This window comes from Dryobates pubescens, chromosome 26 (assembly GCF_014839835.1).
Source record: "Dryobates pubescens isolate bDryPub1 chromosome 26, bDryPub1.pri, whole genome shotgun sequence".
NCBI lineage: Eukaryota > Metazoa > Chordata > Aves > Piciformes > Picidae > Dryobates > Dryobates pubescens.
In genome coordinates, this window is record NC_071637.1 from 16569755 (window position 1) to 16582036 (window position 12282).

Below are 12282 nucleotides of genomic sequence, written 5' to 3' on the forward strand. Positions count from 1 at the left end.
CCAGCCCCACCACCTCCCCACCCCCTCCCACTGCTGTTTTCCTGTTGCCTCTCCAGGCTGCTGCTGGAGCCTCAGCTCCCCAGACCCCAAAGCAGGGCTGGGAAGGGGGTGGGAGAACAGGGAGAGCAAAGCAGGGGGCAGAGCAGCCTCCCCCTCCCCCTTCCCCCCCCAAAAAAAGAAGAATAAATTCCTGGAAGCAAAACCTCCCTGGGAGTGCAGGGAAGGCCTCACTGCTCCCCCCCTGCCCTGCCCTCCAGCAGGGCATCCCAGCTCCTGCTTCCCCCTTGTGCTCCCTGCATCCCCTCAGCCTCCCTCTGCTATGGCTTTGGCAGCAGCAGCAGCTGGTTTGAAACCCCCCCCAAACCCCCCCCCCCCAAAACCCCCAACCCTCAAAAGAATAACCAAAAAGAGCAAGAAATTTCCTTTTGTCCCATTCCTGGTTAAAAAACAACCACCCCAAGGGCAGAGCCAAAGGGAAGGGCCCCTTGCTCGGGGCAGCCCAGCAGGGTGCTGCCAGCACAAACCTTACACCCTGGGCAAACCAGAGAGACCCCAAAGGGGGCAGAATTCTGGGGGGCACCTCCCCCCCCCCCCCCGACACACACACACCAAAAACCACTGCAAGAGTTGAGGTTTCCAGCTTGGAGTTTAAAAAGACATCGAAACACCACAGGGGGAGGGAGAGCCAGAGGCAAAGCTGAGCGGCCGAAGGCGTCCGGTGGAGGTCAGGCAATGAGCTGCGGTGGGCAGGGCCCTGCTGCAGGCCGCCCCGGGGCTGCGGCTCCTGGGCCCTCCCTGTGCCAAACCTGCCGGGAGAGGAGGGGGCAGTGAGGGGCAGTGCCCCACAGCTGCCTGCCTGCTGCCCCCCTGCCCCTGCCCGCTGCCCACCTGCCCGCTGCCCCCCTGCCCCTGCCTGCTGCCCCCCTGCCTGCTGCCCCCCTGCCCCTCTGCCCGCTGCCCACCTGCCCCTGCCTGCTGCCCCCCTGCCCGCTGCCCCCCTGCCCCTGCCCGCTGCCCCCCTGCCCCCTGCCCCTCTGCCCGCTGCTGCAGTTGAGCCCCGACTGAGGGAGGGAGCACAGCTCCCAGCCTGGCACCCACTGACCAGAGGGCACAGCCCCATCCTGCTCACCCCCATCCTGCCCACCCCCTGGCACCCACTGACCAGAGGGCACAGCCCCCATGCTGCTCACCCCCTGGCACCCACTGACCAGAGGGCACAGCCCCATCCTGCTCACCCCCATCCTGCCCACCCCCTGGCACCCACTGACCAGAGGGCACAGCCCCCATGCTGCTCACCCCCTGGCACCCACTGACCAGAGGGCACAGCCCCATCCTGCTCACCCCCATCCTGCCCACCCCCTGGCACCCACTGACCAGAGGGCTCAGCCCCATCCTGCTCACCCCCATCCTGGTCACCCCCTGGCACCCACTGACCAGAGGGCTCAGCCCCATCCTGCCCACCTCCATCCTGCCCAGCCCCTGGCACCCACTGACCAGAGGGCTCACCCCCATCCTGCCCAGCCCCTGGCACTCACTGACCAGAGGGCACAGCCCCATCCTGCTCACCCCCATCCTGCCCAGCCCCTGGCACCCACTGACCAGAGGGCTCACCCCCATCCTGCCCAGCCCCTGGCACTCACTGACCAGAGGGCACAGCCCCATCCTGCTCACCCCCATCCTGCCCAGCCCCTGGCACCCACTGACCAGAGGGCATAGCCCCATCATGCTCACCCCCTAGCACCCACTGACCAGAGGGCTCAGCCCCATCCTGCTCACCCCCATCCTGCCCACCCCCTGGCACCCACTGACCAGAGGGCTCAGCCCCATCCTGCTCACCCCCATCCTGCCCACCCCCTGGCACCCACAGAGCCCAGGGCTCAGCCCCATCCTGCCCAGCCCCCACAGAGCCCGGGGCTCAGCCCCATCCTGCTCACACCTCCCCTCTGCCATCGCCTCCATCCCACCTGCCCCACACCGTCCTGAGACCAAAGCTGAGGACCTTGAGCCCCCCCCGAGCCCCCAGCTGCCCTGCTCACCCGAGGAGAGGGTGCTGGGGGTGGTCACTCCAATTTCATGAGCTCCACATCAAAGATGAGGGTGGCATTGGGGGGGATGATGCCAGGGTGCCCGGTGGAGCCGTAGGCGTAGTCTGGGGAGATGGTCATCTTCGCCCGCTGGCCAACGCTCATCTGGGGCAGGGAGAGAGGCACAGGGCTGTCAGGAGCTGGCACCAGGGGCACAGAGCTGGCACCAGGGGCACAGAGCTGCCCCCTGGGCTCCCCCTGCGCTGGGCTGGGTGGGACAGAGGAGGAATGGGAAGAACACCAAAGGGAAAGGGAGGCAGCAGAGGGTGGAAAAGGAGCAGGGCTTGAGATGTCCTCATGGCACCCAGCAGAGGGAATGGCACTGCCCACAGCCACCAGCATCCCTGTGCCAGGCTGGAGGAGGAGCAGGGATGGAGAAAGCAGCATCACAGAATGGGTTTGGCTTGGAAGAGACCTCAGAGATCAGCCAGCTCTTCATCTCCAGTCTCAATCTGCCCTCTCCCAGCTCAGAGCCATTGCCCTCATCCTGGCACCAAAGTGGGGGCAGGGAACACCAGGCCATTCCCACCCCTGCTGGCATCCTCATGCCACACTGCCTGGCACCCTGCTCCTGCAGGGCCAGAGGAGGCCATGCAGATGAGCAGAGGGCTGGAGAGCCTCTCCTGTGGGGCCAGGCTGGGAGAGCTGGGGCTGCTCAGCCTGGAGAAGGCTCCAGGGAGACCTTAGAGCAGCTTCCAGTACCTGAAGGGCTCCAGGAGAGCTGGGGAGGGACTTGTGACAAGGGCTGGGAGTGGCAATGGCTCTGAGCTGGGAGAGAGGAGGCTGAGACTGGAGAGGAAGAAGAAATTGTTGAGTGAGGCTGGGCAGACACTGGCACAGGCTGCCCAGGGAGGCTGTGGCTGCCTCCTGCCTGGAGGTGTTCAGGACCAGGCTGGATGAGGCCCTGAGCAGCCTGTGCTGGTGGGAGGTGTCCCTGCCCATGGCAGGGGGGTTGGAGCTGGATGAGCTTTCAGGTCCCCTCCAACCCAAACCCATCCTGTGACTGCCCAGGGGCACAGAGCTGGGCCCAGGGGCTGGGGCTGTGCCATGCCCAGCGTGGGCAGGCTGGCAGGCAGCTCAGCTGGCAGCAGGAGGCCCAAAGGCTGCCTGCTGGCTGGCTGGGAGCTGACTCAGTGCAGAAATGTCACCACTGAGTCACCAACCTGCCGTAGGTGTAGCTGCAGCCGGGGGCCAGCCCTGCCCCCCTGCTGCCATCTGCCACTGCAGGGGCTGAGACTCACCCCCACAGCTCCCTGCAGCCAGCAGGAGGAGCTGGGGTGGGGGTAGGGGATGGTGTGTGTGGGGGAACCACAGGGGAAGAAGAGGGATTGGAGAGGAAGAAGAAGAGAGCAGGAGCTGCAGGGGGGCTCTGTGCCCACGCTGCAGCTCCCTGGGCACACAGCAGGGCTGGCAGCAGCAGGCACCTGGGCGACTCCTTCCTCCCAGCCTCGGATCACCTCCTGCTTGCCCATCACGAACTTGAAGGGCTTGTTCCTGTCCCGGGAGGAGTCAAACTTCTTCCCATCCTCCAGCATCCCTGGGGAGAGAGGCAGGCACTCAGGGGCTGGCTGCAGGACCCCCCGAGGCCGTGGAGCCCACCCGGGAGCTCAGCACCTCCCTGCACACAGCCCCCAGGCAGTGGCCCCAGGCTGCCCCTCCCGAGGGCTCTGACCCCCACCCCGGGGCTGGGGGCTGCACCTCTGCCCTGGGCAGCCTGGGCCAGGCCTTCAGGGCCCTCTCAGGGCACAAGTTTCTTCTAAGATCCAACCTGAACCTCCCCTGGGGCAACTCCAGGATGGTTCCTGTCCCACCACTCATCCCTAGGGAGTAGATCCCAACCCCCCCTGGCTCCAACCTCCCCTCAGGGAGCTGTAGAGAGCCACAAGGTCTCCCTCAGCCTCCTCTTCTCCAGGCTGAACCCCCCCAGCTCCCTCAGCTATTCCTCCCCAGCCCTGCCCTCCAGACCCTTCCTCAGCTTCATTGCCCTCCTCTGGACCTGCTCCAGCCCTCAGTGTCCTTCTTGGAGTGGGGAGTCCAAACCTGACCCCAGGCTTGGAGGTGCAGCCCCCCCAGTGCCCAGCACAGAGGCACAACCCCTGCCCTGCTCCTGCTGGCCACAGCATTGCTGGCCCAGGCCAGGCTGCTGGTGGCCTTCTTGGCCACCTGAGCAGTGTGAGACACTGGTGACACAGGGACAGAGCCACACAAGCCTGGGTGCCTGTGAGCTGGCAGCCTGAGCAGGGCACAGTCAGCACAGCTCACACAGCCCTGAGTCAAAGCTGCTGCCCAGCTCAGCCTCCTCTCCTCCAGGGAAATCCCTGCACAGGGTGACCCAGGGAGGGACCCCCCCAGGAGCCCAGGGCATCCCCCAGCAGCCCAGGGCATCCCCCAGCAGCCCAGGGCATCCCCCAGCAGCCCAGGGCATCCCCCAGCCTAGGAGGAGCAGCCTGGGGCAGGGCAGGAGGGATCCTGCTCCTGGCTGCTTCCACCCCAGGAGAAGTGCCCCACTGGGCTGGGGCTGAGGGCAGAGCAGGCAGGAGAGGGAGGCAGTGAGGGAACATCTCCCACCTCAGCACCTCTGCAGGCAGCAGGAGCAGGCCCAGCACCTCCCATCCCACCAGCAAACACAGTCCCCAAGCCCAGCATGGTTGGGGGGAAGGGAGCTCTGGAGCTCTCCCAGTCCTGCTCCAGCAGGGCTCCCACAGCAGCCTGCCCAGGGGCACAGTGCCCAGGGGGGGTTGGAAGCTCTCCACACCAGGAGACTCCACAACCTCTCTGGGCAGCCTGCTCCAGGGCTCTGCTCCCTCACACCAAACAACTTTCTCCTCATGGAACCTCCTGGCTGCCACTCTGTGCCCATTGCTCCTTGTGCTGTCCCTGGGCACCCCTGAGCAGAGCCTGGCCCCAGCCTCTTGCCCCCCACAGCTCCTTCAGCTCTTGCTGAGCATTGCTGAGGTCCCCTCTGGGGCTGCTCTTCTGCAGGCTCTCAGCCCCAGGGCTCTCAGCCTTGGCTCCTCAGACCCTCCCTCAGCACCTTCACAGCCTACCTCCTGCCTCTTCCACGCTGGGGGCACCAAACCAGAGTCAGAGGCTCCCACTCCACACCTTGGCTGCTTCCAGCCCTGCTCCCAGCCCCATCCCAAGCCAAACCATTTCCATCCCCAGGAGGGACACTGGGAAGAGGAGCACCAAGCACTGAGCAACACTGCCCAGGGCAATCCTCCTTCCCCTGCAGCCAGCACCACTCCTGCTGCTGACATCCCCAGGGCTAAATATAACTCCCCAGGATGAGCAGAGGAGGAATTTCCTCCCCTCCCTTGCTCCCTGCCTGCCCTTCTTGGGGAATCTTGGAGCTGGAGCTGCCTCCTAGGAGCAGCAACTCCACGAGCAGCAGCTCCAGCTCGACACATCCCAAACCCTTGGACAGCAAGAAGGAAGCCCCCAGCCCCCCACCTGCCCCCACCCCCTTCTGCAGGGTTCAGAGCATCAGGTTGCAGCCCTGGCCTTTGGAGCAGCAAACCTGGAGGTGTTTTATTCATTTCCTTCTCCCAGGAGCAGCCTCTTGTTGCTCAACCTGTTTCCAAGCCCTGTCTGGCACCACCTCCCTGCTCCTGTCCTCTGGGCTTCCTCCCACCCAGTGGGGGATGCTGGCAGCCAGGGCATGAGGTTGGTTATGTTGGTTGGCACACAAGCAGTGCCAGTCAGCTGCAGCCTGAGCTGACCCCCTGAGCCCAGCCTGGGCAGCACAAGCAGTTGGAGGGGGGGGTGGTGGTGGCTGTAGAAGGACAGAGGGGACAGCTCCTGCCTGCCAGCCTTCTCCCTGAGCAGCCACAGAAGGGGGCACAAAAGCCCCCAAAGCAGAGAGAATGAGGTGCCAGCAGCCTGCCTGGCACAGCAAGCAGGGCCCACCAGCAGGCTGAGGCACCACAGGAGGTGCCAGGAGTGCACCTGCCTGAATCCAGCCCCTGGAGGTGTCCTGGAGCCCACAGGAGGCAGGGACTGATGAGCTGAGCTGGCTGCAGCAGCCCAGGGGATCGATCACTCGGGCTGGCCCAGGATGCTGAAGGTCACACACAGGAGCTGGTCCCCTGCTGGGTCCTCCCCCTCCCCACTCCGGCGTGGAAAACAAAGAGGCCCTGATGCTTCAGAGATAACATCCTCCTCCCAGGCACCTCCTCTGCCCAGGAGGCTCCCAGGAGACTTCCCCAGCCCTCCACAAGTATCAGCAACCATTTCCTCCTCCCTGCCAGCCCCCAGCCAGGAGCTAACCGAGATCCGAAAGCCATTACAAAGGCAAAGCATCCTCTGGCAGCAGCAGCAGCTCTACCAGAGCCCCAGGGGCAGCAGCCAGCCCCTGGCACATCCCAGCTCCTTCCTGGCAGGGCTCCAGGCCTGTGGGGAGGGCAGAGCCCCCCGAGGTGGGGAATGGAAACCCACCTGCCCCAGCCCCCACCCCGAGGGATTTGCTCCCGGGGAGATCTCGGCTGGGCTGGGGGGAGGGTCCCAGGGCAAACAACAGCCAGGCAAAGCACAAAGCCCAGGGCTGCAGAGGTCACAGGACAGAATGGGGGCTCTGGAAGGCAGCTCCAGCTCCAGCCCTGCCAGGTCTCTGCCACACTTGGCAGGCAGCAGCCGACTTGGCTCCGGGCCCCCCTGGGCGGGCAGAGAGCTGAGCTGGGAGCTGCAGCAGGCAGAGGCAGCCCCTGGGGTAAACCTGCAGGCCTGGGGGCTGCTGGGGAGGGTGCAGAGCCCCATCTGTGTCCCCTCTGGCCTGGCAGTGCCATCTGTACCCCCTCTGGCCCGCAGTGCCAACCCTTGGCGTGGTCCCTGCCCAGGGGCTCCTGCTTGGAGCTGGACAGGCAGGGAGAGACTGAAGCAGTGCAGCAGGCAGCTCTGCTCCAGCCAGATGGAGAGAGAGGATGGAAAACCCTTCCCAGAAGTCCTGGGACACCCAGCATGCTCCAGCCCTCTGCTCAGCACTGGGGCTGCCCAGCTGAGGGTAAATCCTGCACCCCCAGCAGCCTCTGCCAGGACCCCAGCCCTCCATCCCCACCCACAGCTGGGTGTGGGAGGGGGCTCTGCCCACAGTTTGCTGGGAGCTGGCAGGAGAGAGGACCCCCAGCAGAGGCAGGGGACAGAGGAGCTTCAGGAGAAGGTGCAGAGCTCCCAGCAGCTGCAAGGAAACACCTGGCAGAGGCTTTGGTGCTGTGGTGCACAGCAGGGAGGGCAGCACCAGGCAGCTGCTGAGCTGGCTGCAGGAAGAGTCACAGCGAGGCTGGGCTTGGAGAACACCTCCAAGATCAGTGGAGTCCAAGCCTTACCCCAGCACTGCCAGGGCACCCCCAAACCACAGCCCCCAGCACCACATCTGCACAGCTCTGAAAGCCCTGCAGGGATGGGCACTGCCCTGGGCAGCCTGGGCCAGGCCTGGGCAGCCCTCAAGGGGCAGAAATTGTTCCTCATGCCCAACCCAAACCTGCCCTGGGGCAGAGCTGGCAGCTGAGGCTGTGTCCAGCACAGGGGAGCTGGGGAAGGACACTCTCCTCTGAGCTGTGCCCTGCTGGGCAGTTCCCTCCGGTGTTCCTGCCAGATGCCAGCCCCTGCCCCAAGCCCACCTCCTCCAGAAAGCTCACAGGCTGGCAGTGCCCAGGCCAAGCCACATCAGACTCACTCCCAGCCCAGCACTCCCCAGCATCCCCACGGGCCCCCACTCCCCCTCCTGGGGCAGAGGAGCAGCCATGGCCTCTCCACAGCCTCCCCTACACTCAGGGAGCAGCTCCCTTCACCCCACACCTCGCTTCTGGGGAGCACATCCCCAGAGCCCCAGCCCAGCCCCCCAGCCCCCCAGCCCGACCCAGGGGGAGGTCCCCAGCCCACACCCCCCCTAGGCAGCTCTCCTGCCCTGCACCGGTGGCTGTGAGCAGCCCTGGGGAGCTGCATCCTGCATTTAGTTCCTTTGAGAGCCCTTTGCAGCAGAATTTCACATCAAAGGCTGCTCTGGGCACCCTGCTGGCTCCAGAGCCTTCCCCCCTGCTCCCTGTGGGCTGCAGGCACAGCCTCCCGCAGTGAGAGGGGACCTGGCAAGGAAGCAGGGGGCAATGAGGTCCAGTTCCTCCTGGAACCCGAAGGAGCACGAAGGGTCCAATTCCCCCAGCTGCCCCCCAACCCCAGCAGCCCCCAAGCAGGGGGCCCAGAGGATGCTCCTGCACCTCCCTCCCCAGCACACTGTGGCTGTCTGTCTGCCCATCCCTCACCCCTGGGTGCTCCATGGGTCTCTGGATCTCTCCTCCAAAGCATTTTCTAACCAACCCCCTGCACGGCCCAGGGGAGCCAGAGCTGGCTGCTCACAGACCCACCACAGGCTGGGGGCTTTCTGCACCAGCTCCAAGGGCAGATGGGGATGGAGCCAAGCTGGGGCTCTGGCAGGAGCCCCGGGGCACAGCACTGATCCTGCTGCTGCTCTGGGCTGGGCAAGAGCCATAATGGAGCTGTGGACCCAAAGGTTTGCAGAGTTCCCTGAAAGCTAAGCCCTGCCTGGGCCTCCTGCAGCCAGGGACAGCTGCGGGCAGCCTTCAGCCACCCGACCAGCACCGGGACCTGGAGGTGTTCGATTTCTGCTGCCTGCTGAGGCAGGCAAGAGGGGCAGGAGCTGCCTGCAGAGGGATCTGGGGGGGGGGGGGTAGGGGTAAAGGCCAAAATGAGACAATAACAACAAAACCAAACCAAAAAGGGGAATAACAACAGGAAACTGGAGAGGGGCTCCCGGGTGCAGCACAGCCCTGCCGCTGGGGAGGGTCCCTCAGGAGCAGGTCAGCAGGATGTGGGGATGGGGAGATGGTGACCCCTGGAGCAGCTTTGTCAGGGTGGGGGCTGGAGCCCCAGCAGCACGGGAGGGAAGCGCTGGCAGGCGGCAGGGCTGGCCCCACCGGGAGCCACTTGACTGCCTGCCAGCCGCTCTTTGTTCTTCCACCGGCGGAGGAAACGGGCGGCCGGGGGGGTGGGGGAGACCGAGCTGCTTCCTGAGGAGGGAAGGGGAAGGATGGGGGGAGATGGGGGAGAAGCAGCCGGGCTGGGTGCCGGCCGGGAGCTGCCCGGGAGCCGCTCCGCAGAGAGGGGCAGCCTCAGCCCACCGCCCCGGCGGGACCGGCAGAGAGCAGCCCCGAACGGGGTCGGTTCGGTTTCACCCCGCGGCACAGCGGCCGTGAACCAGAGCTGCCCAAAGGGTGCCCGAGGTGGGGGCGAGACCCCCGGGGTGACCCTCCAAGCAATTCTGTGGATCTCAAGGCTGATTTCCTCTCCCCACCCCCAGCTCGCAGAAGGCTGACGGAGGGCACCCCGCGACCCTCCCTAACGGCAGCCCCGCACCCAACCCCAAACTGCACCCCCCTGCCACCCACGCTGGGGGTCCCTCCCCACCTCGGGACTAGTGCCCTTCGCTGCCCAGCCCCAGAAACACCCCAGGGTGGGCTGTGGGTCCAGGTCTGCCCCACGGGCAGCGCTGGTGGCTCCCCAGCAGGGGCAAGAGGCTGGGGCAGCAGGGAGGGGGCTGCAGGAGCCCCTGGAAGGGGAGAGCACAAAGCTCCCGGGGGGCTGGCTGGAGGGATGTGGGGGTCCCACAGGATTACCCGGCACGGGGGGCTCTCGGTAGGGCCACCCCACAGGCCTCTGCTTCCCTGGGACCCTCCAGCGACCCTCTGGGTGCTGGCTGGGGGGGTCCTGCCCGCCCGGGGTGCCCCTGAGCCCCGCCGGGGCCATTTCCCCGTGCAGCCGAACAGAGAGGGGGAAACCCGCCCAGAGATAGACGGGGCAGCGGGAGAGACGGGAACCTCCCCCGTGGGCACCGCGGCGCCTCCCTGCCCCGTTCGGGGCCCCGCACCCACACCCTCCCCGGTAAGGGCCCTGCGGGGCACGCCGGACCCCTCCGGTTCCCCCGGGGAGCGCCGCGGCCCACCCGGGCCGGAGCCGGCATCTCCGGAGGCTGCCGGGTAGGGTTGAGCCGGGGCGAAGGAGCAACCCCCGGTCCTCCATCACGTTCCCCGGTGGCCGAACCGGGCCGAAGCGACCCTCTGCCGGTGCCGGCGGGGCAGCCCCGCCCTGCAGGCCCCGCGGCGGGCGGCACTCACCCGTGTAGTGAACCACGCAGGTCTGGCCGCGCTTGGGGAACGTCCGCCCTGCGGGGAGACAATCACCGTCAGCCCACCGGAACCGGGACCGACACCCGGAATCGAGACCCGCACCGGGACCAGTCCGTCCGGGAGCGGGGGGAAAGGGAGGGAGCAAGGAGTCCGTGGCGCATCTCACCGTCGCCGGGGGCGATGGTCTCCACATGCACGCCCATGCCGGTGCCGGTGCCGCTCGCGCACCCGCAGCGCCCGCAGCCCGAGGGGGGAGGGGCCACGTGTGCGCAGCCTCGGCCGCCATCGGCCCGCCCGCCCGCGCGCGCCGCCCCGCCCCGGCCCCCGCCGCCGCCATCTTACCGGCCCCCCCGCCCGCGCGCGGCCCCCCCGCCCGGCCCCGGCGCCATCTTGGCCGCGCGCCGTTGCCAGGGGAACGCCGGAGCCGCCCTGAGGGAAGCCTCAGGCCCCGGGGGGGGCTTTGAGCCATCCCCGGCAGCCAGAGCGTGGCGACCCCCGGGGCACCGTGCCCAGGACCCCTGCCCGCAGCAGGGACACCCCCAGCACCATCCCTGGCAGCCAGAGCGTGGCGACCCCCGGGGCACGGTGCCCAGGGCCCCAGCCCGCAGCAGGGACACCCCCAGCACCATCCCTGGCAGCCAGAGCGTGGCGACCCCCCGGGCACCGTGCCCAGGGCCCCTGCAGCCACAGGGACACCCCCTGCCCGCAGCAGGGACACCCCCAGCACCATCCCCGGCAGCCAGAGCGTGGCGACCCCCGGGGCACCGTGCCCAGGGCCCCTGCAGCCACAGGGACACCCCCTGCCCGCAGCAGGGACACCCCCAGCACCATCCCCGGCAGCCAGAGCGTGGTGACCCCCGGGGCACCGTGCCCAGGGCCCCTGCAGCCACAGGGACACCCCCTGCCCGCAGCAGGGACACCCCCAGCCGGAGCAGGCTGCCCAGGCACACAGCCAGGCTGAGCCTGAATGGTTCCAGGGACGGAGCCTCCACCACCTCCCCGGGCAGCCTGTGCCAGAGCCTCCCTGTGCAGAGCTTCCTCCTGATGTCCAGCCCAAACCTCCCCTGCTCCAGCCTCGAACCATTGCCTCTCATCCTATCCCCCCAGCCCCTTCTGATCAGCCCCTGCCCAGCCTGCCTGCAGCTGCCCTGCAGGCACTGAAAGGCAGCTCTGAGGTCCCCCTGGAGCCCTCCCCAGGCTGAACAGAGAGCTGCGAGGTGCCAGCAGGGGCTGGGCTGTGGCCCTGCGGTGAATGGCACAGTCCCCAGGAGCAGCCTGCGGCTCAAATGAGCGCTGGGCACGCAGAGACAGCAGCCTGGAGGCTGGGAAGGTGCTCTGGCACCCTCAGGACACAAAGAAGGTGGAACTGTGTGTCCCCCTGGATGGAAACAGGCTGCCCAGGGAGCTGCTGCGGTCCCCATCCCTGGAGGGGCTCAAGAACCCTGTGGCCATGGCACCTGGGGACTGGGTTTGGTGGCCAGGGGTTGATGTTGGACTGGATCTCGGAGGTCTTTTCCAGACAAAACAATTCCATGATTCTATGACAGGGACCTGCTGGAGCAGGGCCAGAGGAGGACACAGCAGTGCTGGCAGTGCTGGCAGCCCTCTGCTGTGAGCCAGGCTGAGAGAGTTGGCCTTGGGCAGCCTGGAGAAGAGAAGGCTCCAGGGAGACCTCCTGGTGGCCTTGCAGTGCTCAAAGAGGCTGAGCAGGAAGCTGGGGACAGGCTCTGAGCAGGACCTGTTGGGGCAGGACAAGGGGAGATGGTTTGAACCCCAAGAGGGAGATTGAGGCTGGAGAGAAGAGAGAAATGTTTGCCACTGAGGGTGGGGAGAGCCTGGCCCAGGCTGCCCAGAGAGCTGGGAGCTGCCCCATGCCTGGCACCACTGCAGCTCAGGTTGTGAGCAGCCTGCTGAGCTTGGGGATGTCCCTGGGGGCTGCAGGGGCTTGGGCTGGATGAGCTTGAGAGGTCCTTTCCCACCCAAGCTGGTCAGGGATTCTCTGCTCTTTCACAGACCTCTGCTAGTGCTGCTCCCCCATGCTGGCAGAGGTCCTGCAGGCTCAG

At 66.8% G+C, this 12282-nt stretch overlaps 1 protein-coding gene across 1 annotated transcript; it reads right to left on the minus strand.

The window, feature by feature from the left end:
- Nucleotides 1-787: 787 nt before the first annotated feature.
- Nucleotides 788-10494, minus strand: FKBP1A (FKBP prolyl isomerase 1A). The gene is made up of 5 exons (XM_054173398.1): nt 10386-10494; nt 10208-10255; nt 3509-3621; nt 2037-2189; nt 788-806 (listed from the first exon to the last, which is right to left on the minus strand). The coding sequence occupies exons 1-4, from the start codon at nt 10420-10422 to the stop codon at nt 2061-2063; spliced, it is 327 nt and encodes a 108-aa protein (XP_054029373.1). The 5' UTR covers nt 10423-10494; the 3' UTR covers nt 788-806; nt 2037-2060.
- Between the last annotated feature and the right edge of the window lie 1788 nt (nt 10495-12282).

Excerpts from the sequence above, each read along its gene's own strand:
- FKBP1A (XM_054173398.1), bottom strand. The coding sequence starts at position 10,422 with ATGGGCGTGCATGTGGAGACCATCGCCCCCGGCGACG. Across the intron at positions 3,622-10,207 it reads CTGCGTGGTTCACTACACGG|GGATGCTGGAGGATGGGAAG; the intron begins GTGAGTGCCGCC and ends CTCTCTCCCCAG. Across the intron at positions 2,190-3,508 it reads GGGAGGAAGGAGTCGCCCAG|ATGAGCGTTGGCCAGCGGGC; the intron begins GTGCCTGCTGCT and ends TCCCTGCCCCAG.